This window comes from Ranitomeya variabilis, chromosome 1 (genome assembly GCF_051348905.1).
Source record: "Ranitomeya variabilis isolate aRanVar5 chromosome 1, aRanVar5.hap1, whole genome shotgun sequence".
NCBI lineage: Eukaryota > Metazoa > Chordata > Amphibia > Anura > Dendrobatidae > Ranitomeya > Ranitomeya variabilis.
In genome coordinates, this window is record NC_135232.1 from 836,980,163 (window position 1) to 837,006,119 (window position 25,957).

A 25,957-nucleotide genomic window follows, 5' to 3' on the forward strand; every position below is an offset into this window, starting at 1 on the left:
CCATAAATGTATAAATAAAGACACAATAAGAAAGGGAGAGACAGACAAAAACCTAGTACCACGTTCAAGTACCGCGTACTTATCATGGTAGCAGGCTTCAAAAATCTTTTGGCCAAAACAAAAAGCTGATGGCTACGTATGTGATATGGTGTTCAATGGGAACTATCAATGTGTGATTGGTGAGGACGTGATGCAGAAGTGGAGCATTTCCAAGAGTGGGTGGTGGAACTATAGAAGGTTCAAGTGGTGGAATCCGAGGTGGCAGCCTTGAGTTTTACTATCTAAAGGTTCTAGTGTACAATGTTATTTTTATGTTCTTTTTTCCTATACTTGAGTAGTACACTTGTTTATAAGTTGTGCTGAGCTAATTAGATTCTTCTTGTTTCATTGCAAATATCAGTAAGTTTGTAAATTTTGTTTTGTTTTCACCTAATTTGCAAAGGTGGTTGATAGTTTTGATTGCAACTCTGCACACTTTCTCAAAAAATCCAGGCAGCAACTGCTGTATTACTGTAAACTTTATTAACTTGAGCTTGACCTCTTTACTTGATTCTATTAAAACCAATCACTGTGTCGATCAGGGAGGGGCAATTAATTTTTCCACAGAGTCACATGAAAGACCATGACTTGTGAAAGGTGTAACTTAAATTCTACTCATTATTATAGTTTTATATTAATTTTTCTCTCTTAAAACGGAGCAGAGTGAAATCTATTGACTAACTGATACCGCTAATACAGGTTAAGATAGGACTTAATGTAACATGTATTATTACTTGTGGAAGCTAATCAAAACCAAATTACTTATGGTCTTTTCTAAAGTATATAAATCCTTCTGCTCCTGATATTATGCCCCTGTACCTTGATCAAAAGCTCCCAACACAATAGAATATCCAAAAAAAGATCCTCACACAGTATGATGTCCCCACAAAGCACCTCACATAGTATGATGTGCCCCCACACAGCCCATCAAACAGTTGGATGTCTCCACATAGTTTGGTATCCCCTCAAAGCCCGTAACACGGTATGATGCCCCCAAAATCCCCATGTGCACTATGTCCCGAAAAAGCACCTCACACAATATGACATCCCCATAAAGACCACTATGTAATCTGATCTCCCCACACACTATGATGCTCCTACACAACCCCTACACGCTGTGATGTCTGCACACAATCCCTCAAAAATTATGATAGTCCCCACATAGTCACTCACGCATAATGATATCCCAACACATTCCCTCACACAGTATGATGTCCTGACTCAGTCCCTCACACAGTATGATGTCCTCAGAAAGCTCCTAACGCAGTATGATGGCTTCTACAGTTTCCCACAAGCACTGAGATTTAAAAAAAAAAAACACAAAAAAAACACTACTACTCACCTAACCATGTTCCCCGATGCTTTACACTGATTTGCGCTGTGCACTGAGGCTCCACATAGTGGGTGCAGTATAGTGACTTCATTGTGCCTGCTGCGGTAGGCTCAAACGGTGGAAGAGGCCTGTTCCACCATTACATTCACCGATTTCTGCAGATGCTGGTGAAATTGAGGTGCCAGGTGGAGGGCTGCCGCATGGTGCGGGTTGCCACTATTTCCAGCCCATTGGATATCTCAGTCCTCGGGTCAGAAAGGAACAGCTAAAGGGCTGCATGTAGCTTTGGGCCACATTGTGCCAAGGTCTGGTTAAGAACATTTCAAAACAAATTTTATGTGATGCTCAACTGAGTTAATAAGGCCAAATAAAATGGTAGATATATTCTAGCAACAAACCTGTGGACTTGTTAGATGCTCTTCTCCGTATCTCAGTGACCATCAGGCGTGAAACTTGTGTAGTAAACTGCAAGAGATCTGAGAACTTTTCAGTCATTGTGCTAGGAGGTGCACTTCCAAACACCTAAAGAAAATAAACAAAATTAAAAATATTATATGCCTAAATTTACAAACTAGAAAACTCAACCCCCTGGGCAGGAGTAGTCTGTGACCGCTCTGTGCCGGGGAAGAACGGTGTCCCAGATATACCGATGCATTTACCTGGCTAATAATAAAGGAGCGATTCTAAGAATGCACATTTACCGATGATCAGCCAGTTTGAAGAGAATGCCAATCACTCGATAAAAAAGTATTAAGATCAATTTACAGCTAAGGAAATCATTATTTGATCCCTTGCTGATTTTGTTAGTTTGCCCACTGACAAAGACATGAACAATCTATTTTAAGGGACGTTAATTTTAACATTAAGAGATAGAATATCAAAAATAATTTCAAGAAAATCACATGGTATAAATTATACAAGTTTATTTGCATTTTGCAGTGAAAAATAAGTATTTGATCCCTCTGGCAAACAAGACTTAATACTTGGTGGCAATACCCTTGTTGGCAAGCACAACAGTCAGACTTTTTTTGTAGTTGATGATAAGGTTTGCGCACATGTCAGGAGGAATTTTGGTCCACTCCCCTTTGCTTCTTTTTGAGCCACTCCTTTGTTGCCTTGGCTATATATTTTGGGTCATTGCTTTGCTGGAAGACCCACCCATGACCCATTTCTAATGTCCTGGCAGAGGGAAGGATTTTACTGTACATGGCTCCATCCATTCTCCCATTGATGCGGTGAAGTAGTCCTGTGCCATTAGCAGAGAAACACCCCCAAAACATAATGTTTCCACCTCCATGCTTGACAGTGGGGACGGTGTTCTTTGGGTCATAGGCAGCATTTCTCTTCCTCCAAACACGGCGAGTTGAGTTAATGCCAAAGAGCTAAATTTTTGTCTCATCTGACCACAGCACCTTCTGCCAATCACTCACAGAATCATCCAGGTGTTCATTGGCAGACTTCAGATGGGCCTGCACATGTGCCTTCTTGAGGAGGGGGACCTTGCGGGCACTGCAGGATTTTAAACCTTTACAGCGTAATGTGTTAGCAATGGTTTTCTTGGTGACTGTGGTCCCAGCTGCCTTGAGATCATTAACAAGTTCCCCCCGTGTAGTTTTAGGCTGATCTCTCACCTTCCTCATGATCAAGGATACCCCACGAGGTGAGATTTTGCATGGTGCCCCAGATCAATGTCGATTGACAGTCATTTTGTATTTTTTCCATTTTCTTACTACTGCACCAACAGTTGTCTCCTTCTCACCCAGCATCTTACTTATGATTCTGTAGCCCATTCCAGCATTGTGCAGGTCTAGAATCTTGTCCCTGACATCCTTATAAAGCTCTTTGGTCTTGCCCATGTTGTAGAGGTTAGAGTCTGACTGATTTATTGAGTCTGTGCACAGGAGTCTTTTATAAAGGTGACTATGTAAGACAGCTGTCTTTAATGCAGGTAACGAGTTAATTAGGAGCATCTGTAGGAGCCAGAACTCTTAATGGTTGGAAGGGGATCAAATACTTATTTCTCACTGGAAAATGCAAATGAATATAATTTATACAATGTGATTTTCTGAATTTTATTTTTGATATTCTATCTCTCAATGCAAAAATTACCCTAGCCTTAAAATTATAGACTGTTCATATCTGTCAGTGGGCAAACTTACAAAATCAGCAAGGGATCAAATAATTATTTCCTTCACTGTACATGTACATAATTAGTGGTTGTTTAATGCCTGCGATCAGCCAATGTAAATGCAGTCTAAAGCTATGTCCACATGTCCAGTAGTGAGCAGTTAGAATGGATCCAGTAGCAATCCGTTGGCAAAAAAAATTGTGCAGACACAATTTTTCAGTCTATTTTTGAATACTTTATCTCTGCCGGATCCGTTTTTTTTTTGTTTTTTTTAACATTTAAGCCTATGGAAAAATGATCAGTTACAAATAAAAGAAAAACAGTTGGCTAATGAATGGTTCCATTTTCCATAGACTTCAATGTTAAAAAAACAGATCCAGCAGAGATCAGTTATTTAAAAACAGACTAAAAAAATTGTGTCTGCACATCTTTTTTGCAAACGGGTCGCTGGATTTGTTCTAACTGAACACTACTGGGACAGGTGAACCTAGTCTTATTCTACTAACGTGTTCTATGCAAATGGAAGTATGGTCGACCAGTGCAAACCAGCTAATAAATGACTGCCGATGAGCTTACATGTAGCCGATTGGTGGTCGTTTAATGCTGGCGATGAGCAGTAGTTGTAGGTCTATATGGAGAGGGAACTATGTGACAATGAATGAGAAGTGGAAAAGGGAAGAGAGAGCAGGGAAGCATATCTGCATGTAAAAACTGTCCTCCGTAGTTTCTAAATGGCTAAGGCCGTCACCATTACGGAAAAAATAAGCTGCAGCTCTAGAGAACACTTCTATTACTGTACATTGCTTTACCTGATCATACTGGGAATCATTTTGAAGTGAGAATTAATGTATTACTGAATATATAAGAGATAAATGACAAGCCGATAACCATGGGATATGGACAAACGCAGGACTGTGCCATGACAAGGACTTACCCTATTAAAGACTGGCAGCATCATGTACAGCTTTTCCTCCTGTTCTTTCTGAGTCATGTGCCTGGCAGGATGGCACAGCTCGGTGAAGAGCCGCCTTAGATGCATTAAGCCCAGGGCATTGTCCTGCGGGCTGCACTCCTCTTGCCGAGGCCGGCCCATAATTCTCTTCACCATATTCATGGTTGCACCTTTGTTAATGCAACCTTCTCACCTACAGGAAGGTAAAGAAAACTGAAAATTACCTACAGCTTCATCAAGCTCTTTACGCTAAACATATTTAAGAATTTGTTTGTTTTTTTTTTTATTATTATTATTTTTCATGTCCCTGTTAAAAAAAAAAAAAAAAAAAAGTCCTGAAATATCCAAGTTCTCACTCGACACTGAAGTTCACAACACAAAAGACTAATACTATTAAAGGAGCTGTCCTGACAAAAACTTAGCTGCCATCTTTCAGATCCAACATGACTCACCATGGGTGAAACTCTGCTCCATTCACTGCAATGGGGATGAATTACAAGACTCTTCCCATGGTCAGGGGTTGGGCTTTTTCTGAAAGAACGGTTATGTGTTTCTAATCCTGGACAATGATTCCTAATGTCATATCAGTCAATTGTGAGGACTGTCAACAAATAAGGATTCCATACAGATAAGATTAAACACGGGGCAGTTGGCTGACAAAATGTCATGGGGGCCTCCAGTCGCTGCCAACAAATGATGATATACAATAAAGATAAGGATTGGGCAGTCAGATTTCAAATACCTGACCCTTTTCCTCACTGGGAGAAAAGCCGCTGCCAATGGTGTATGACAGTGGCTTTCTCCATTTCCATTATAAAGACAGAACAACACTAAGGCTACTTTCACATTAGCGTCGTGCACTGCACGTCGCAATGCGACGTTGCGGCGCACCGACGCATACTGTGCAAGCGCCGCACAACCGGCGAAGCTTCTATCCACCAATCTTCTACACTGTTTCACTGGGTATGTTATTTTTCTAACCCCGTAAAAGTTTTGATTCTTGTTAACACTTGTTAATACACATGTTAAATCCTCGTTTCTTAATGCACCCCCAGGCTGACAGATATTTCTTCCGATTCCCCAATACACATAAATGTTCTGCTAAGGCTACTTTCACACTAGCGTCGTGCACTGCACGTCGCTATACGTCGTTTTGTAGAAAAAATGCATCCTGCAAAACTGCTTGCAGGATGCGTTTTTTCACCATTGATTTGCATTAGCGACGCAGTGCGACACATTGCCACACGTCGCAACCGTCGTGCGACGGTTGCGTCGTGTTGCGTCGGACAGTCGCCACCAAAAAACGTTGCATGTAACGTTTTTTGGTGCGTCGTGTCCAGCATTTCCGACCGAGCATGCGCGGCCGGAACTCCGCCCCCGCCTCCCCGCACCTCACAATGGGGCAGCGTTGAAAAACAGCATCTGACTTCAGGGATTAGAAGGACTGAGCCATTGTTGGGGAAGAAGCCGTTTGTATTCAAGGGCTATTCCCATCTTGTACATTTATGATCGATCTATAGGATATGTTATACATGTACATGGCATGTAGATCTCACCAATAGACACACATCTATCTGAAGAACAGGTACATGCTGTTAGTGGAGAGGAGTCCAGCAAACCCCTATAAAATTAATGGGAATTTCAAGCACCTCTCCAAGGTAGACAATACAATTCAAAAAGAAGAACGGTATGTGCTTTGCATTCTCCATAATGGAGAGCGATTTGCATTTTCTAACCACACAGATGCCGTAGGGGCTATTGACTTGTAAGGTGGATGTCGTTATTACGTTAAGAACATGGCTACACAGCAATATTAGCAGTGAAATCTATCGCACTGCCAAACATCACACAAATATCCAAGGAAAACTGTAGGAGATCAGCGCAAATTGGGGTCTTATCCGAGCAATAAATTGAGCTTTACGCTCAGATTGAACTCCCCTGTTTAATCTGAAAGACAAGCATATAGTGCAATATCAGCTGCAGATCCATGGGTCAGCCAGTGACCATCAGACATCAATAGGTTAGAAGGAGTCTGTGGATCGTCTTCGCGCTGCCGACAGGATTTAAGACATATCCCAGTGTAGTAAAACGATGGTTTATTTAGATGCGTTTCGAAGTACAAGGTCACTTTTTCTTCATGTGATTTTCCTGAAGAAGTAACCTTGTACTTCGAAACGCGTCGAAATAAACCATCACTTTACTACACTGGGATATATGTCTTAAATCCTGTCGGCAGCGCAGAGACGATCCATAAACTCCTTCTAACCTATGGAAACATCACACAAAGTCATTGCCACTATCGCATCTTAAAGTAAGTGGATGTGGTTAAGTTGTGACCAACATATGCAAAATATAAGTGGTAAAACGTTTCGGATGTGTACCTAATCTACAAAAGTACACAGGAGTCACAAAAAGAACCCTAAACTATATTAGTCACACTACACAAAGGGTTTCTGGAAGCCCCATCTTTTTTGCTTTGGATTTAGTTAACGTGAATTTCTCGTGAATCTCAGCTTGATGCAAGATATAATTTTAGTTTTTTTAAATTACCATACATAGCGAGATCAACCCTTGGCATTCCTAAAGGAGGAAGTGTGTGTGCCATAATAATGTACGTTTTCTCATCAGCCCATTACTGCACCGCAAAGAAGAGATAGTATCATAGCACGCTGAGTGCCCCTCAGCATGCCTGCAAAAACTAAATTATGTTGTCACATCCAATAAATCTCAATGATGAACTCAGGACATTTTTCAAAGAATCATTTTTTTTACTTATTTTCTCACTAAATTTAAAATATATACTTCCAATTGTTATAGAGCAATGATTGACAATTCGTTTCTGCAGAAAGTGAGGATGGAAACTCAAAACCAAACCAAAAACTCCTCTCTCATCCAGGTTTTTCTTTCAATATACAACTCGGTTAATTTTCATTATGGGTTGCAAGTAGATGGAAAGAACATTGCTTACCCATGTAAAGGAGAAAGGAGATCTCCCGCCACCTCAGAAAAGCAGTAGGTGAAACGCACGTCGGGGCACAGGCGGGAGATCTCCACTTTCTCCCTTACATGAGTTAGCAATGTTTTTAGTGTGACGCCCTGCAAAGTCAGGCATCACAAACGTCTATGAACTCTGATGGTGTGAGAAGCCAGCTCTTCAGCCATTTTTACACACAGATGTAATTATTGTGAGGGCCATTGTGAAGTCTGGTGGGTAGCAGCCCCTGCAGAAGAACTACTGAGCGGAGGAGAAGCAACCCTTCACCCTTGGGATTGAGTGGTGCTGGAGATCAAGGAGACCAGCCAGTGCCTTTGCGGTGGTCGCTGTCGGGACTCCAGTGAAATCTGTGCAGCGGCATGGGACATAGTGTCCTTCGCGGTCCAAAAAGTGTTCAACAGCCAGGCGACGTCAGTTAGGGATCATGAATTGAAGTGAAGGACAGCATCCAGTCCAGGTGAAAAAAATCTCTTTATTGTGCCAAAATGCGACGTTTCAACCACAAAGGTCTTTTTCAAGCATACATAACAATCAAAATGGCAGCCTTAAATAGGAGATGGATGATCACCCACTAATAGCCTGATTAGAGACCGCCCATACAATTTGCATAACAGCGTTTGGTGACGCTTGGTGGTGGGGCCGGTGGACATGCGCACTGCGAGCTGGGGCTGTCTATGTGCTGTGGCGTGGTGAGTACTTTGAGCTATGGACGACTGAAGTCCGGTCATGTGATGATATTCATGTGAGTACATGATGTTTTCCGGAGATGGGAGCCTGGATTGGTTCCTGAACATGAGGCTAGGTACATGTCAGTACTCCGGATTGGGTCCACAATACGAGTTTTAATTGGCTGGTTATGATATGGGTTGGTGGGAGACACAGGCTTCATCATTGGCTGATGGCACACATGGCTCCACTATGGACCTAGTGATTGGTCCTGGTATGACAGGTAGTATTGTTTGTTTACGTTTTGACTCCTTACATGTGTCATCTGTTTTATATATGGGAGGAATTATGTGATATGCGGGATATTTATGGCAATGTGAACAGTTTTTAACTTTATATGTTGTATAGAATGTAAGTTTTGTATTGTTAATGTGATTACCAAACGCTGTTATGTAAATTGTATGGGCGGTCTCTAATCAGGCTATTGGTGGGTGATCATCCATCTCCTATTTAAGGCTGCCATTTTGATTGTTATGTATGCTTTAAAAAGACCTTTGTGGTTGAAACGTCGCATTTTGCCACAATAAAGAAAGATTTTTTTCACCTGGACTGGATGCTGTTCTTCACTTCAATTTATGGTATGTACTCTTCCACTTGGGTCCAGTGGAACTAGGACGGGCATCCGTTTTGTTAGTTGTGCTGTCAGCCTCAATTTTTCTATTTTGGTCAGTTAGGGATCAGACGAGGGATGTCTTAATACGATCCTTAGTGGTCAGTGATGGGATAAGAGCTGAGGTACCATGGATGCCAAGGTCCAGGCTGAGACGAGACGCTTTAGTGCATGTATAGTGCTATATGCAGCAGGAGTGAGGAGAACCGCTAGACATTGCCGGACAAGAGCTGGGTTCATCACATCATAAGGGGCTGTTGGCTCAGTTCACTGAGTAACTGTGGAGAGCTGTAGTAATTATCATCTGCTCCAGTAAAAAATATATATATTTTTTCCTGTTACACCTGAGGTCTGGACATTGCATACTGAGGCAGGCTAATCCTTCTTCCTTCTAGAAATTTCCACTTTTTATCCAGCTGTATACAGCTCGCTGGCTGGCGAGACCACAGTGACCGTTGGCCGCCATTACGCCTCGGCTCGCTGGAGGCCAACCCAGACATTTACATCTGGGAATTTATCTTCCATGCATTTCCACAGTATAACGCTGTGGATAATCCCTTCCAAAGCAATCTATGCACTCATGCGATTAGGGCCATTTCCCTTTATTCCTCTACTACTTTGCTCTCTTGTATTTGCCACTTTAATTTAATCTTGTAAATGTATTTGATCATATACATACCTTTATGCCCAAGTTTTGGAACTATTTTCACATGACATTTTTGAAATTTTATTCTATTGGCAGTTTATATACTTTACACACTTGCCACTTTGATAGCTTGGAACTATGGATGTCAATGTATATATTTGTATGCCAAACTCTTGAAATCTATATGATGATAATATATTACTATACTTGTATTTATTGCCATTCCATTTATACTTTTGGCATAATTGGGTTTCTTCATTATTACACATCTTGCACATTAATTTTGGTCATGTGCCCGAGCATAGCAATGGAGACCTCCCTAAATTGTATGTGGATCCTCCTGCTCCATTTTTTTCTTGTATTGACTTTGGTTTGACCTCACTATGTACTATTTTTGTATTTTTTTAGATTTTAATGTAAACCAATAAAGTATTTCTGTTTTTACATATTTTCATATCTTTTTGGTGAAAGTCTACTCCATGTTTTTTTCTCTTTTGTAATTTAATCTGTATGGGACTACATAACCACTATTATTACAATACTTCATGGGGAAATACTAGATCAGAAAGTTATGTTCCTAGCCTAATTTATAAGGCACTAATTTATAAAGACATTTATGCTATGTCCTTTATTGATAGTTATACAGATATAAAGTAGCCTTCGTCATCCATGGGCTGACATGTTTAAATAAGTATATTGTATGGTTTATGTTCTTCGGGGGATGCAACTACATAGAAAAGGAGAGTCTACTAAAACAGGTATTCAGATATACACTGGCCCACATACAAGTTCTTCTCACTAAATTAGAATATCATCAAAAAGTTCATTTGTTTCAGTTCTTCAACACAAAAAGTGAATCTCATATCATACAGAGTCATTACAGAGTGATCTATTTCACGTGTTTATTTCAGTTAATGTTGATGATTACGGCTTACAGCCCAAGAGTCATTATCTCAGTAAATTAGAATACTTTATAACACCATCTTGAAAATGATTTTAAAATCCGAAATGTTAGCCTACTGAAATGTATGTTCAGTAAATGCACTCAATACTTGGTCAGGGCTCCTATAACTGCATCAATGCGGCGTGGCATGGAGGCGATCGGCCTGTGGCACTGCTGAGGTGTTATGGAAGCCCAGGTTGCTTTGATAGCAGCCTTCAGCTCGTCTGCAATGTTGAGTCTGGTGTCTCTCATCTTCCTCTTGACAACTCCCCATAGATTCTCAATGGGGTTAAGGTCAGGCGAGTTTGCTGGCCAATCAATCACAGTGATACTGTGGTTTTTAACCCCTCTCTGACCTCAGACGTACTATCCCGTCGAGGTGACCTGGGCCTATCTGACCCTCGACGGGATAGTACGTCATAGCGATCTGCCGCGCTCACGGGGGGAGCACGGCCAATCGCGGCCGGGTGTCAGCTGACTATCGCAGCTGACATCCGGCACTATGTGCCAGGAGCGGTCACGGACCACCCCCGGCACATTAACCCCCGGCACACTGCGATCAAACATGATCGCAGTGTTCCGGCGGTATAGGGAAGCATTCCCTGAGACCCTTGGAGCAACGCGATGTGATCGCGTTGCTCCGAGGGTCTCTTACCTCCTCCTCCCTGCAGCAGGCCCAGATCCAAAATGGCAGCGGCATCCGGGTCCTGCAGGGAGGTGGTTTCACAGCGCCTGCTCAGAGCAGGCGCCGGGAAGCCTGGAGGAGCTGTGCACGTCAGATCGACGATCTGACACAGTGCACAGCAAAGTGTCAGATCGGCGATCTTACCCTATAACATGATGCGCCCCCCCCCCGGGGCAATGTTAGGCTGGTTTCACACTTGCGTTTTGATCTGCAGCGTTTTAGCGCTAAAAAACGCATGCTTTTTTTTTCCTATACTTAACATTAAAAAACGCATGCGTTTTTTAGCGTGCGTTTTGACGCGTTTTCGGCAACGCATGCGTTTGACGCGTGCGTTCATTTGCAGAAATGCAACATGTAGTAATTTCTAGCGGCGTTTTTTTGCCGCAAAAAAAACGCATGCGTTTATTCGCGGCAAAAAAATGCATTGCTGTCTATGTAAACGCATGCGTTTTTAAGCATATGCATTTGCTTGCGTTAAAAACGCATGCGTTTTTACCGAAAAACACAAGAAAACACAAGAAAAATCAAGAAAACCCTAACCACAAGAAAAAACAAGAAAACCCTAACCCTAGGGTTACTAGGGATCCTAACCCTAAACCTAACCCTAAGGTTAGGATCCCTAGTAACCCTAAAGTAAAAAAACACACACACATTATTAAAAAGTATTTTAATGAAATAAACAATGTGTGTGTGTGTGTGTGTGTGTGTGTGTGTGTGTGTGTGTGTGTGTGTGTGTGTGTGTGTGTGTGTGTGTGTTTTAACCCTTTCAGACAATTGGATTAATAATGGATAGGTGACATAACTGACGCCTCTCCATTATTAATCTGGCTTAATGTCACCTTACAATAGCAAGGTGGCATTAACCCTTCATTACCCCATATCCCACCACTACACGGGAGTGGGAAGAGAGTGGCCAAGTGCCAGAATAGGCGCATCTTCCAGATGTGCCTTTTCTGGGGTGGCTGGGGGGCAGATGTTTGTAGCCAGGGGGGGCAAATAACCATGGACCCTCTCTAGGCTATTAATATCTGCCCTCAGTCACTGGCTTTACCACTCTGGCGGAGAAAATTGCACGGGAGCCCACGCCAATTTTTTCCGCCATTTAACCCTTTATTTTACAAGCTACAGCGCCCAAATTTTGCACATACACACTACTAACATTAGTAGTGTGGAATATGCAAAAAAAAAGGGGATATGAGATGGTTTACTGTATGTAAACCATGTCTCATATCATGTCGGGTTTGTGAAGGAGAAATGAGAAGCCGGCAATTGATTTACCGGCTTTTCACATATATCGCGCTGAATTAAATATAAATACAGAATATATATATATATACATATATATATATATATATATATACACTGTATATATGTTTTACCGAACATTTGAGCACATAAATCCATTAGATGTCGGTTTTGCAAGCCTGCGAGAAAATATCGCAGTACGGATGCCATACGGATTACATACGGAGGATGCCATGCGCAAAATACGCTGACACACCCTGCCTACGGATGACATACGGATCACTGTTTTGGGAACATTTCTCCGTATTACGGCCGTAAAAAACGGACCGTATTGTCTTACGCTGAGTGTGACGCCGGCCTTAAGGTTAGGGTTAGGATCCTAACCCTTAGGGTTAGGGTTAGGATCCCTAGGGTTAGGGTTATGATCCCAAGGGTTATGGTTAGGGGTAGGGTTAGGGTTTGGAACCCTAGGGTTAGGGTTTGGATCCCTAGGGTTAGGGTTAGGGTTTGGATCCCTAGGGTTAGGGTTTGGATCCCTTTATCACCTTGATGGTGGGGGGTGGCTTATCAGTGACCTGGTGACCAGGACATTCTAATAAAAAGCCACCCCTAACCCTAGGGATCCTAACCCTATCCCCAACCCTAACCCTAGCTAATTCTATTAATAGTGTGTTTTCTAGTTGATTTTGATGATTGGCAGCTGTCACACACTTCTCAGCATGCGTTTCAAAAACGCAAACGCGGGAAAAAACGCATGTAAACACGGGAAAACGCCGCGTTTTCCCGCGTTTTTTGGGGGGGGCGCAAAAAGGCATACGTCTAAATAACGCAGCGTTTGCATGCGTTTACATGCGTTTTTTCACCACATGCGTTTTTTTAAAAAAACGCTGCAGATCAAAACCAAGTGTGAAACCAGCCTTATAGTGTAAAAAAAAAAAATATTCACGTGTAAAAAAAAATAAAAAAAAAAATCCCCCCAAAAAATGCAATATATATATATATATATATATATATATATATATATATATATATATATATATATATATATATATATATAGTTCCTATAAATACATTTTTTTATCTAAATAAAAAAAAAAACAATAAAAGTACACATATTTAGTATCGCCGCGTCCGTAGCGACCCAACCTATAAAACTGTCCCACTAGTTAACCCCTTCAGTGAACACCGTAAAAAAAAAAAACACGAGGCAAAAAACAACGCTTTATTATCATACCGCCAAACAAAAAGTGGAATAACACGCGATCAAAAAGACGGATATAAATACGGTAATCATGGTACCACTGAAAACGTCATCTTGTCCCGCAAAAAACGAGCCGCCATACAGCGTCAAAGAAAAAATAAAAAAGTTATAGTCCTCAGAATAAAGCGATGCAAAAATAATTATTTTTTCTATAAAATAGTTTTTTTTATCGTATAACAGCGCTAAAACATAAAATAAATGATATAAATGAGGTATCGCTGTTATCGTACTGACCCGATGAATAAAACTGCTTTATCCATTTTACCAAACGTGGAACGGTATAAACGCTTCCCCCAAAAGAAATTCATGAATAGCTGGTTTTTGGTCATTCTGCCTCACAAAAGTCGGAATGAAAAGCGATCTAAAAATGTCACGTGCCCGAAAATGATACCAATAAAAACGTCAACTCGTCCCGCAAAAAACAAGACCTCACATGACTCTGTGGACCAAAATATGGAAAAATTACAGCTCTCAAAATGTGGTAACGCAAAAAATACTTTTTGCAATAAAAAGCGTCTTTCAGTGTGTGACGGCTGCCAATCATAAAAATCTGCTAAAAAACCCGCTATAAAAGTAAATCAAACCCCCCTTCATCACCCCCTTAGTTAACGAAAAATTAAAAAAATTTATTTCCATTTTCCCATTAGGGTTAGGGCTAGGGTTAAGGCTACGGTTAGGGTTGGGGCTAAAGTTAGGGTTGGGGCTAAAGTTAGGGTTGGGGCTAAAGTTAGGGTTGGGGCTAAAGTTAGGGTTAGGGTTACATTTACGGTTGGGAATAGGGTTGGGATTAGGGTTAGGGGTGTGGTTAGGGTTACCGTTGGGATTAGGGTTAGGGATGTGTTTGGATTAGGGTTTCAGTTATAATTGGGGGGTTTCCACTGTTTAGGCACATCAGGGGCTCTCCAAATGCGACATGGCGTCCCATCTCAATTACTGTCAATTGTGCATTGAAAAGTCAAACGGCGCTCCTTCCCTTCCGAGCTCTCCCATGCGCCCAAACAGTGGTTTACCCCCACATATGGGGTATCAGCGTACTCAGGACAAATTGTACAACAACTTTTGGGGTCCAATTTCTTCTCTTACCCTTGGGAAAATAAAAAAGTGGGGGCGAAAAGATAATTTTTGTGAAAAAATATGATTTTTTATTTTTACGGCTCTGCATTATAAACTTCTGTGAAGCACTTAATGGGTCAAAGTGCTCACCACACAACTAGATAAGTTCCTTAGGGGGTCTACTTTCCAAAATGGTGTCACTTGTGGGGGTTTTCAATGTTTAGGCACATCAGTGGCTCTCCAAACGCAACATGGCGTTCCATCTCAATTCCAGTCAATTTTGCATTGAAAAGTAAAATGGCGCTCCTTTCCTTCCGAACTCTGCCATGCGCCCAAACAGTGGTTTACCCCCACATATGGGGTATCAGCGTACTCAGGACAAATTGTACAACAACTTTTGGGGTCCATTTTCTCCTGTTACCCTTGGTAAAATAAAACAAATTGGAGCTGAAGTTAATTTTTTGTCAAAAAAAGTTAAATGTTCATTTTTATTTAAACATTCCAAAAATTCCTGTGAAACACCTGAAGGGTTAATAAACTTCTTGAATGTGGTTTTGAGCACCTTGAGGGGTGCAGTTTTTAGAATGGTGTCACACTTGGGTATTTTCTATCATATAGACCCCTCAAAATGACTTCAAATGAGATGTGGTCCCTAAAAAAAAAATGGTTTTGTAAAAATGAGAAATTGCTGGTCAACTTTTAACCCTTATAACTCCCTTACAAAAAAAAATTTGTGTTCCAAAATTGTGCTGATGTAAAGTAGACATGTGGGAAATGTTACTTATTAAGTATTTTGTGTGACATATCTCTGTGATTTAATTGCATAAAAATTCAAAGTTGGAAAATTGCGAAATTTTTAAAATTTTTGCCAAATTTAATTTTTTTTTCACAAATAAACGCAGGTAATATCAAAGAAATTTTATAGCTATCGTGAAGTACAATATGTCACGAGAAAACAATGTCAGAATCACCGGGATCAGTTGAAGCGTTCCAGAGTTATAACCTCATAAAGGGACAGTGGTCAGAATTGTAAAAATTGGCCCGGTCATTAACGTGCAAACCACCCTTGGAGGTAAAGAGGTTAAACCAGGTATTGGTACTTTTGGCAGTGTGGACAGGTGCCAAGTCCTGCTAAAGAATGAAATTTCTATCGCCAAAAAAGCTTCTCGGCAGAAAGAAGCATGAAGTGCTCTAAAATTTCCTGGTAGACGGCTGCGCTGACTTTGGTCTTGATAAAACACAGTGGACCTACACCAGCAGATGACATGGCTCCCCAAACCATTAGGGTATGTTTCCACAGGGTGTATTGCATGAGTATTTGCTGCGGATTGGACGACGCCTATAGTCGCAGCGTCCAATCCACAACATCCAGATGTTACAGCATAGTGGAGGGGATTTTATGAAATCCCATCTCAACTATGCGTACAAACATGCAGGAGGCAGACCTGTGTAATCGGACATGCGGCGCATCTTTCTAGACTGCAGCATGTCTATTTATCTTGCGGAGACGCTCAGTCTCCGCAAGATAAATAACACAATCTATGAATAGGATGCGGGGATTCCTCCTGTGTTCAATGAACACATGGGGAATCACCGCACGTACAAAAGGGGGCAGGGCTTTGGGAGGAGCAGGGTATCCGCTGCGTCCAAAGCGCTGCCAATACGCCTCGTGGAAACATACCCGTACTGATAGTGGAAACGTCACACTAGACCTCAAGCAGCTTTGATTGTGTGCCTCTCCACTCATCCTCCAGACTCTGGGATCTGGATTTCCAAATGAAATGCAAAATTTACTTTCATCTGAAAACACCACCTTGGACCATTAAGCAACAGTGCAGTTCTTTTTCTCCTTGGGCCAGGTAAGACACTTCTGTTGTTGTCTATTGGTCAAGAGTGGCTTGACACAAGGAATACGACACTTCTAGCCCATGTCCTGGATACGTCTGTGTGTGGTGGCTCTTGAAGCAATGACTCCAGCAGCAGTCCACTCCTTGTGAACCTCCCCCAAATTTTTGAATGGCCTTTTCTTAACAATCCTTTCAAGGCTGCCATTATCCCGGTTGCTTGTGCACCTTTTTCTACCACACTTTTTCCTTCCACTCAACTTTCCATTAATATGCTTGGATACAGTACTCTCTGAACAGCCAGCTTCTTTAGCAATTTTTCTTCTTCTTTTGTGGCTTAGGCCTCTTTCACACTTCCGTCTTTGAGCTCCCGTCACAATCCGTCGATTTTTGAGAGAACTGGATCCTGCAAATTTTTCTGCAGGATCCTGTGTTTTCTCATAGACTTATATTAGCAACGGATTGTGACAGATGGTCATCCATTTCATCCGTCGTGCACTGGATGCGACAGAAAAAACCGGTCCGTCGGGCGGAGAAAACGTTCAGAGGAACGTTATATCTGAATGTGGGAAAATCGGTCAGCGACGCATCCTGTGCTGCCCGTCGTTGGCTATAATGGAAGCCTATGGACGCAGGATCCGTCGCTGACTGAAAAGCAGGAATCCAGCGACGTATCATGTTTTTGTATTCTGAGCATGCGTGGATGGATTTTCGATTGAGGGGAAAAAAAATCTCTCGCTCTCAAAATTCAGGCAGCTCCACAGTCGACGCATCCGTCAAAAAACTGGAAGTGTTACATCCGTTTTCCGCTATTTTAACAACATCCGTCGATACGGCACATCTATGCATTATGTTGGCAGCTTGCCGATGGAAACGTGAAAGAAGCCTTACCCTCCTTGTGAAGTGTGTCAATGACTGACTTCTGGACATCTGTCAAGTCAGCAGTCTTCCCCATGATTGTGGAGCCTACTGAAGCAGACTAAGGGACCTTTTTAAATGCTTAGGAAGTCTTTGCAGGTGTTTTTTGTTAATTATTCAATTTAGTGAGATAATGACTTTTGGGTGTTCATTGGCTGTAAGTCATAATTATCAACATTAACAGAAATATATACTTGAAATAGATCACTCTAATGACTATAGAATATAGGAGTTTCAATTTTTGTATTGAAGAACTGAAATCAACTTTTGGATGATATTCTAATTTAGTGAGAAGCACTTGTATGTGTTTGGTTTATGCAGCAGAAAAGCAGCTTTTCCGCATACACCAAACGTATCCCATTAATTCAATGTGAACAAAACCTAAGTCTCTTAGGTACAAAAGTACAAGTGTGTGTATGTATGGTTTATCGCTGACAGTGCAGAACACAACAATAGTTTCTCATACATTTTAATAATTAAAGCTCAACAATCGAAGAAGAACTGGGAAATGAAGCAGAGAAGATATTGAGCTTCTCCAAATACAACTGGTCAATAGACTTTTGTAACACTGTGTAATATTGAATTGTTTGCAAAATGGGGCTGAGGGGGATACATCTCGAAATAACCCAGTATGATCAGAAAAAAAAAGAAACACATTCAAATTTTTTTCCTCAAAGTCTAGATAAGCAGAGTTCTGTTGATAAATTGTTTTTTAGAAGAATTTAATGTCTAGTCATACAAAAAAGATATGACTTACTACTGTACAGTTCTTGACAACCAGAAAATCCAAATCAATGATTGATTTCTTGATTCATGCACTTCACTACCATTATCTAGGAGTTACAAATATTTGAAAATAATCTCTTATAAATTAGTCACTACTGTAATTTATTATTATCATCACAGGATCCATTCGGAACTTACAGGGTTATTCCAATTCTGGATTTTTCTGGCATATCTGTAAGATATACCACAAATGCTTCACAGATGCAGATCCCACCACTGTAACGGTCATTTACATTCATAATGGGGCACTCCCCCTTCCCAAATCTCATCCCACACGGAGAGGCGGACACATCTCTGCGGTTTTTGGTACTTCAACATAAGTAATTTGAGAGTTGTGCATTCACAAAAACCTCTATATTCAAGGACGACACTTTAACAGTTGGGTGTTGGGGTATGTGCTATAACTGACCCATTACTTACGGTATATGGCACCAACCTATTCCACAATGCTGAACAAAAATGGTTCCCGTCTACAGTGGGGCTCACTATCGTAATCTCAGACACAAGCATAGCAGTGGGAATTTCTTATAAAGCCAATTAACCTGATTTTTTTTATGCAAGATAAACACAGGGAGAATTTACGAAAAGTTATCCTTATCCTTCAGTTTTTTTCACCGGTAGCAATCGTACCGGTGATCGACAAACCCTTAACCCTAAGTGTACATTAAAGGGGTTGTCCATTATTTTCATATTGATGACCTATTCTAGGGATATGTTATTAATATCAGATTGATGCGGTCCCAACAACCGACACCTTCCCAGCAGCGTTCAGAAATTTAACAGTGTACAGGGCAGAACATCGCAACGGATTACACTGTTTAGTGACCACTACCAAGTACTCCCGGTCAGCTACTACTAGATCTTCAACATTAAAGTAGTGAACATCTTCTGTAATTAAAAAGAAAAGAACTATAGCTACAAATTAAGGTGCCAATAGAAATTAGGCTAAGTTAACATTAGACAAGTGCTGTATGCTGGGTATTCTTTTGGGGAGAGGAAAAAGACAAGTCTGCATCCCAGAAAGTGGTATTCAGACATGACCCCTGATGTTCTCATTCACTATAAGAAAGCAATCTGACTCCAAAAGGTGAAACTTTGGACTCCGGTTGACCTCTTCTTTCTGTGCGGGTTCTTAAAAGGGAACTTTTTATTGGATTTTCCTGGAGCATCCCCTCCAATTGCCACTGTTCCACTGATTCTCTGTACTAAAGTTTTACTCCCTGTAATAAAGAAGCAAATTTTGCCTTCAACTAACCGGGAGTATATCACAAAATTTTTTTTGTAAATATCTACTGTATGAGATATGCCTAGTGGGTTGAAGGGAAAATTTACTTAATTACCAAGGGAAAGGAAGGGCATAGAAGAATTAGGAAAAACTGTTCCAGAATCAGTAAAACAGCGGAAAATGGGTGAGGTACATAGTTTGAAGTAAAGAAAATTGGGCGAAAGGTCCTCTTTATGCACCCATACAATAGATTGTTGTGGATGAAAAGACAATTCAGCCTATCATTCAGCCCAATACTATTCCCCCTGACTCCCACATACATTGGAGTTCTCGGCTTATCTCACCAAAAACAAAAAGCTTGACAATCTGAAGTCATAAATTCTGGATTCTTCTCTCCCTCGACATCATTTGCCAGGGTAGAGTCCGGATGTCCCAATATGTCACAGACTGTCAGCCAAGCCTGCCAAAATTACCGTAGTAGTCCAACTTTAGTCTATTATGCAATGGGACCTTAAGATTTGGGATACAACTGTGTAGTCTAGCGCAGAAGGACACACACAAAATTTAGATCAACGTTAATCCAATCCTTTTTTTTGGTGTTCTTTAAAGAAGACCTTTCAACAGTTTTAGCATCTTAAGCTGACCACATTATTGGCAAGCTTAATAAAACAGTATTTATTTTTTAATTACTCATCTTGGAGATAGTGTCATAAATTATAACTTCATTTTACAAGCTAAGTCCAGGGGCGTTACAAGAGATCCTTCTCTTGGGTCGTGTATTTCTTCACCTATATAACATTGACCAATTCTAAGCAGACAGCAACACACAGGGGAAAAAAAGAACACACCCACACAATAGCGTAGAACAGTCTTTCTCATGTGCAAGACATGCAATGACACACAGCCCTGCTCTTACAGATTTCACTGAAGAGCTGTGCAGTGAGTCGAGCAGAGATTAATGTGATTACAAACACCCCTTCAGGTTTCATCTTACAGCAGTCAGTGTGGGGGTGGAAGGGTGATATATCAGATGTTTAAACAAGCTAAACCACCAACCAGAAAAAAAAATGTTGATCAACGACAAACGCTGCTGTCAGCTGGTGGAAATGCACCTACAGATGTCATCTCGTCCAGCCAAAATCTAATCTAATATGTATGTCTCTAAAAGCCCCCAAACACATTAGTCTAATGTCAACTGATTGTCGTCGGGCATGGGGGGAGAAGGGAGCGGGGGGGTGGTTATGTTGATTGAGCATGGACTGCGGATTGTGTTGGTCTCCCAGAAATAAGCTGCCGCCGGCTCTCTCAGAGGACACAGGAGGGTTCTGCCAAACGAGTGAACCAGTGTAAGGTAGAGCTGTCTGAGATGGTTGTTGGAGGATCAATCAGCCTACGGGCATCTACTGTGTATGGTGGGCTTAAGAGTGTGATGATCTAGTGAGGCTCAGACCTTGCATACGGGAAACAGTGATGGAAATTAATTTCTGTGTGTGCATAATAACAGGTTATAAAACATGTAAGAGCAGATTCCACTTTTTCGGGTTGTACTCATTTCAGCTTTCATTAAGTAGCTTTCCTTACCCAGCTTCCAGCAAAGCAATATATGAGTCGGTTGGATTTTTAAAGGTGAATTTGCAATTGAGAACACAATAGGAGGAAGACACCAAAGAATTAGCATAAATACACAATTACAGTCATGTGGAGAGATAAATGAATAATAGCATAGAATTAATGTTTAAACACGACATTTGAAGACAAGAGTGGGCGTCAGCAAATGGTCTGCATGGTATTTTTAGCCTTCGTAGTCTGGAAAAGCATTGTGCACTACATCTGTTGCTAGAAGGCATGTTACTTTTTTTTTTTTTAAGGTCTGGTATAATTACATTTAATGTGATGATAGATTTTCTGTAGTAAAATAATTTATTCTATCAGTAAGAATCAACTGTGCTTAGGCCTTTATGTTTCATGTCCACAATACACGTGTTCAGAGCAAGCCTGGAATTAGTAACCAAGGGCCACTAGAATATTAATATAATTTGGTCACAGATGATATCGCTTTACCATTGTAGTCATCAATTCTACGCAACATCTGCTACTGGGCAAGATGGAATCCATAGGAGGCATGAAGGCATGAAGGCATGAAGCTTCACACAGCAGGACTACTGAAGACCATCAGCTGTTTACGTAATGCCAAATCTTGCACACAAACTTTTGGTACCTGTTTTCTGAATTGGATAATTATTCAATTAATTATAATTAAAGGGAATCATGAAAAAAGGGTTCCCATTAGTACACAGCACTTCTGCATGATCCTAGAAACAAACATTAGAAATCTTGCCGCGAACAAAGGAACCAAGCTCCTACTAATCTGCTCAATCGGGTCAGCTGGTGGTTGACTAAAGCCACGACGCCCTGACTAAGGGTGCGAGGAATAGCGATTGTCCTACTGCATACAGGAAGGGTTTTGCAAGTGGTTTTAGTTGGTTTGTTTCTAACAGCTCCAAGCAGGACAGGAAGGAGGAGGACCTGAATGACCTCCTGTGATATAATGAACTAGTATTTAGATCTTTTTCAACTTTGATTGTAATACAAGACATGAGTGTTCCCTTAGGCACCCTATCACACAACAGTTTTTTGCCGTCAGTCACAATCCGTTGGATCAACGGATCCATTGCAGATTGTGAAAAACTGATGCGACGGATTCGTGTTTTCGACAGATCCGACTAGCGGATCTGGCTAATTGGATCGGAGCATGCTCAGTTAAAAAAAAACGGAATCCGTCGCTGGATTCCGTCATTTGATGGATCCGGCGTCCATAGGCTTCCATTCGAGCAAACGACGGACGGCGACGGTCATGTTTTTTCGACGGACACAAAAAACGTTGCTTTGTCTGTTGTCTCCGGCTGCCGGACAAATAATTTTCAACGGATCTGGGAAACGACGGATGAAATGTGAGGCCATCCGTCGCAATCCGTTGCCAATACAAGTCTGTGAGAAAAACGGATCCGGCGGCATCAGTCGCTGGATCCGTTTTTTTCAAAATTCGACGGATTGCGACGAATAGCAAAAAACTAATGTGTGAACGGGGCCTTAGCTAAAAATTGGGTATAGGAGAAATGAACAAGAGAAGCTGTTTTTAACCAGTTCCAGACGTGGCCAACTACAGTTTTTGCTTTTTAGCTTTTTCCTCCCCTTCTTCCAAATAGCTATACCTTTTTATTTTTCTCTCTACAGACGAAAGACGGCTGGCCAATGGTCACATAGAATGACATGCTTCCATGCCAGCACACAGTTAATGCCACCGTCAGATCGACAGACATTTAACAGGTTAACAGTCATGGCTTTACCCACATAAGAGGCAAATCCTGGCTGTGACATGTAGCCATTATCTGCTGGGTATGGGGCAGGCTCAGTCTGTGAGCCCGCTCCATACACCCACTACCAACTTGCGCCGTACATGAGGATGGCGGAAAGGGGTTAACGTTTATGCACCAGATAGAAGAGGAAACATTTTAAGATTAATTGCCCCATGGTAAATGTTTGTGAGGTTATAAACTTTGTAAAAATAATTTTACCAATTTGCCATAGTTCGAAAGCTCAATACTTTGTTGAAAATGGAAAATACAGCTGTTCAGTGGTTAGCTCTATTGCTGGGGTATGTGGACACTATATTTAAAAAAAAAAAAAAATTTGTAAATATAGCATTCATCATATAAAATGGCAATCCTTAGGATAGGTAATCAATATCACATTCGGAGGACTCGGACACCAGCCACCCATGCCGATCAGCCATTTGCAGCAAACTAAATTTTTTTTTAAATAATCCTAATTTGCAGTTGGGTTTTGAATAATTTTTGTCACAACTGTAAAAGGATAAGAGATTTTCTCCTTGAACGCTGCATATGGTTTACAAAATAGATTTGACTCCTGACTTCACAAACATGGCAAATACAATGGTTTGTGTGTGGGCAGAAATCAGGAGCACGATGGTGGCTTTAGCAGGCTTTCCTACGCAGGATACAAAAGAGAATACATTCACTTACTGATCTATTTGGATATAGCTTTGCTGAAGAGGATCAGTTACACATTACAGCACTCGTCTGCCTTGTACCGTCACAGAATACGCTCGCTGCATGACATGCAATATTCTACCAATATGATGGCTATAAGAACAGCTGAGTGCCACTTCCTCTCCGACGCCATTCCATCCGCCCAAACACATACTTGTGTCAGGTCAGAGCCCACGCTGTGGCTTCCTTGGGGCATGTGTGATGCCAGCAATTTCATAGAACAGCTGAAGTCATCTGCAGTGCCATGGCAATGATTGCTGAATGCCGAGAGCTTCTGCCAGACAAAAGCAGACGCTCAGAACACTAAAAAAAAGTCCTGAAAGGAAGTCTGTCATCCCTAAAACTAGCTGTATGGGGATATAGGGGGTTTAGCCCCTATAAAATCATAATAGCACTATACATTTTAGTGGTATAGTGATTTATAAAAGTAGTTTTCAGTCAAAAGCACATGAGGGGCTTTGGCGCACTCTTGGTATGGCCAAAGGCTCAGTGCTCCATTACAATCTCCTAATTAGCATTTTGGAGACTTCTTCCCCTTATGATTGACAAGCGAGCGCTGTCTGAACTCAACCTGTCGATATTAGCGTGCGCACCAACACTGCCTGAGCGCGGCTGTATGCGCGAAGTGTGTCAATGCCAGCTAATATTATCTTCCCCTTTCTCGTCCCTGACGACGATTGCGCTCTACACTTCCTGGAGTAGAAGACGAGCCAGCAGCAAGGAAAGAGAACGCACCCGTGCACACAGTGTGAACGCTGGCACCGACACTGTACACAGGCAGCAATAGTGCGCATACATACACCCACAGGCTAAGTTAAGGCACTGTTCGCTCTGGGAAAGCAAGCGCTGTCAATCAGAAATGGGAAAGTCCCCAAAACGCCAATTGAGTTAGCGTAACGAGGCATCCTTGGCCACGCCATAGGTGCACTGAAGAACCAGCACTAGCTATTCAATTAAAAAAATGTTCTGTACCACTAAAAAGTCCCCTATGTAACCATACAGCTAGCTCAACATGCAATGTAGGGATGACAGATATGAAAGCATTTGTCCATTTCAATAATGCAGAGTTTAATCCATTTACAAAGGTATAGAAATATAAGAAAAATGCAGCAAAACAAAAGTCAACGAGCAGTGTCCCAAGCTGAGCATACACTTTACATTGTAGAATCCCAGAATGTTAGAGTTGGACGGGACCTCCAAGGTCATCGTATCCAACCCCCCTGCTGAATGCAGGATTCACTAAACCATCTCAGACAGACGTCTGTCCAGCCTCTGGTTGAAGAATTCTATTGAAGGAGAACTCACCACCTCTCGTGGCAGCCTGTTCTACTCAATGATCACCCTCAATGTCAAAGTGTTTTCAAATATCTAATCTGTGTCTTCTCCCACTCAAATGTGCTGACACACAAATGTGGGTAACAGAACCCCCCCCCCCCCCCCCCCACTTCTGTTTGGCTTTATTCAGTGGTACAGAAAAAAACACCTTATGCTTAATGTCCTTGTGTGGGAGATCTTTCTCAAAGTAGAAAAGGATGTAGGTCACTAGTAGAACAAGGTACGTATGAAAAAACACCTTAAGGGTATGTGCACACGTTGCGAATTTGCCTGCGGATCGGCTGCGGATTGGATGCTGCGGATTCGCAGTAGTTTTCCATCCGGTTTACAGTACCATGTAAACCTATGGAAAACCAAATCCACAGTGCACATGCTGCGGAAAATACCGCCTGGAAACGCTGTGGTTTATTTTCCGCAGCATGTCAATTCTTTGTGCGGATTCCGCAGCGTTTTACACCTGCTCGATAGGAATCCGCAGGTGTTAAAACGCAGGTGAAATCCGCACAAAAAATGCTGGAAATCCCCTGGAAATCCGCGGGTAATCCGCAGTGTGTTTTATCTGCAGATTTTTCAAAACCTGAGCGGAAAAATCCGCACAGAAATACACAACGTGGGCACATAGCCTAAAGGCACCTCTTCGTACGGAAACCATCAAGTTGGATGTCCCTATGAAATTGGAAACCTGTGCAGATGCAGGATTGCTCCTTAGAAGTCTATGTGAAAGTAATTTGGTGTAATATGTTTTTGTATTTGCGCCCTAATGTCAGCAAATCCTATTACAAAGAAAATGCCAACAATCTAATGTTTATGGGGAGCTTCCAACCAACCCCAGATGGTGGATATTTGAGATAAACGGCTGTTAAATAAATATGCATGCTTGGCCAAGTCAAACATGCATGTTTATTGAGGGTCAAGGTAGAAAGTCGCTGGACAAATGGTCTGTCATCTCAGACTACGTTCACATTGTGCCTTACCCTCACGGCAGTGGCATAACTGCTCAGCCCTCCTCCTCCAAAACAAACTTCTACACCATTACAGAAGATCAACTCTCCACTCTAGACTCAAGATCACATCTCACCACCTGTGCACTTGACCCGATCCCATCCCACACCTCACCACAGTCTTCATCCCAACCGTAATCCATCTCTTCAACCTATCATTAA

The 25,957-nt window shown here is 41.6% G+C and overlaps 1 protein-coding gene across 8 annotated transcripts in view; it reads right to left on the reverse strand.

The window, feature by feature from the left end:
• Window positions 1-25,957, reverse strand: part of WDFY3 (WD repeat and FYVE domain containing 3) — a 339,686-nt gene that overhangs the window by 208,805 nt on the left and 104,924 nt on the right. For all 8 annotated transcript variants that reach the window (XM_077275801.1, XM_077275800.1, XM_077275807.1 and 5 more), the window contains 2 exons: window positions 4,435-4,645; window positions 1,771-1,894 (listed from right to left, as the gene is read on the reverse strand). In XM_077275801.1, the coding sequence (XP_077131916.1) occupies window positions 1,771-1,894; window positions 4,435-4,614 (304 nt within the window). In that variant the 5' untranslated portion in view covers window positions 4,615-4,645. The remainder of the gene's footprint in view (window positions 1-1,770; window positions 1,895-4,434; window positions 4,646-25,957) is intronic.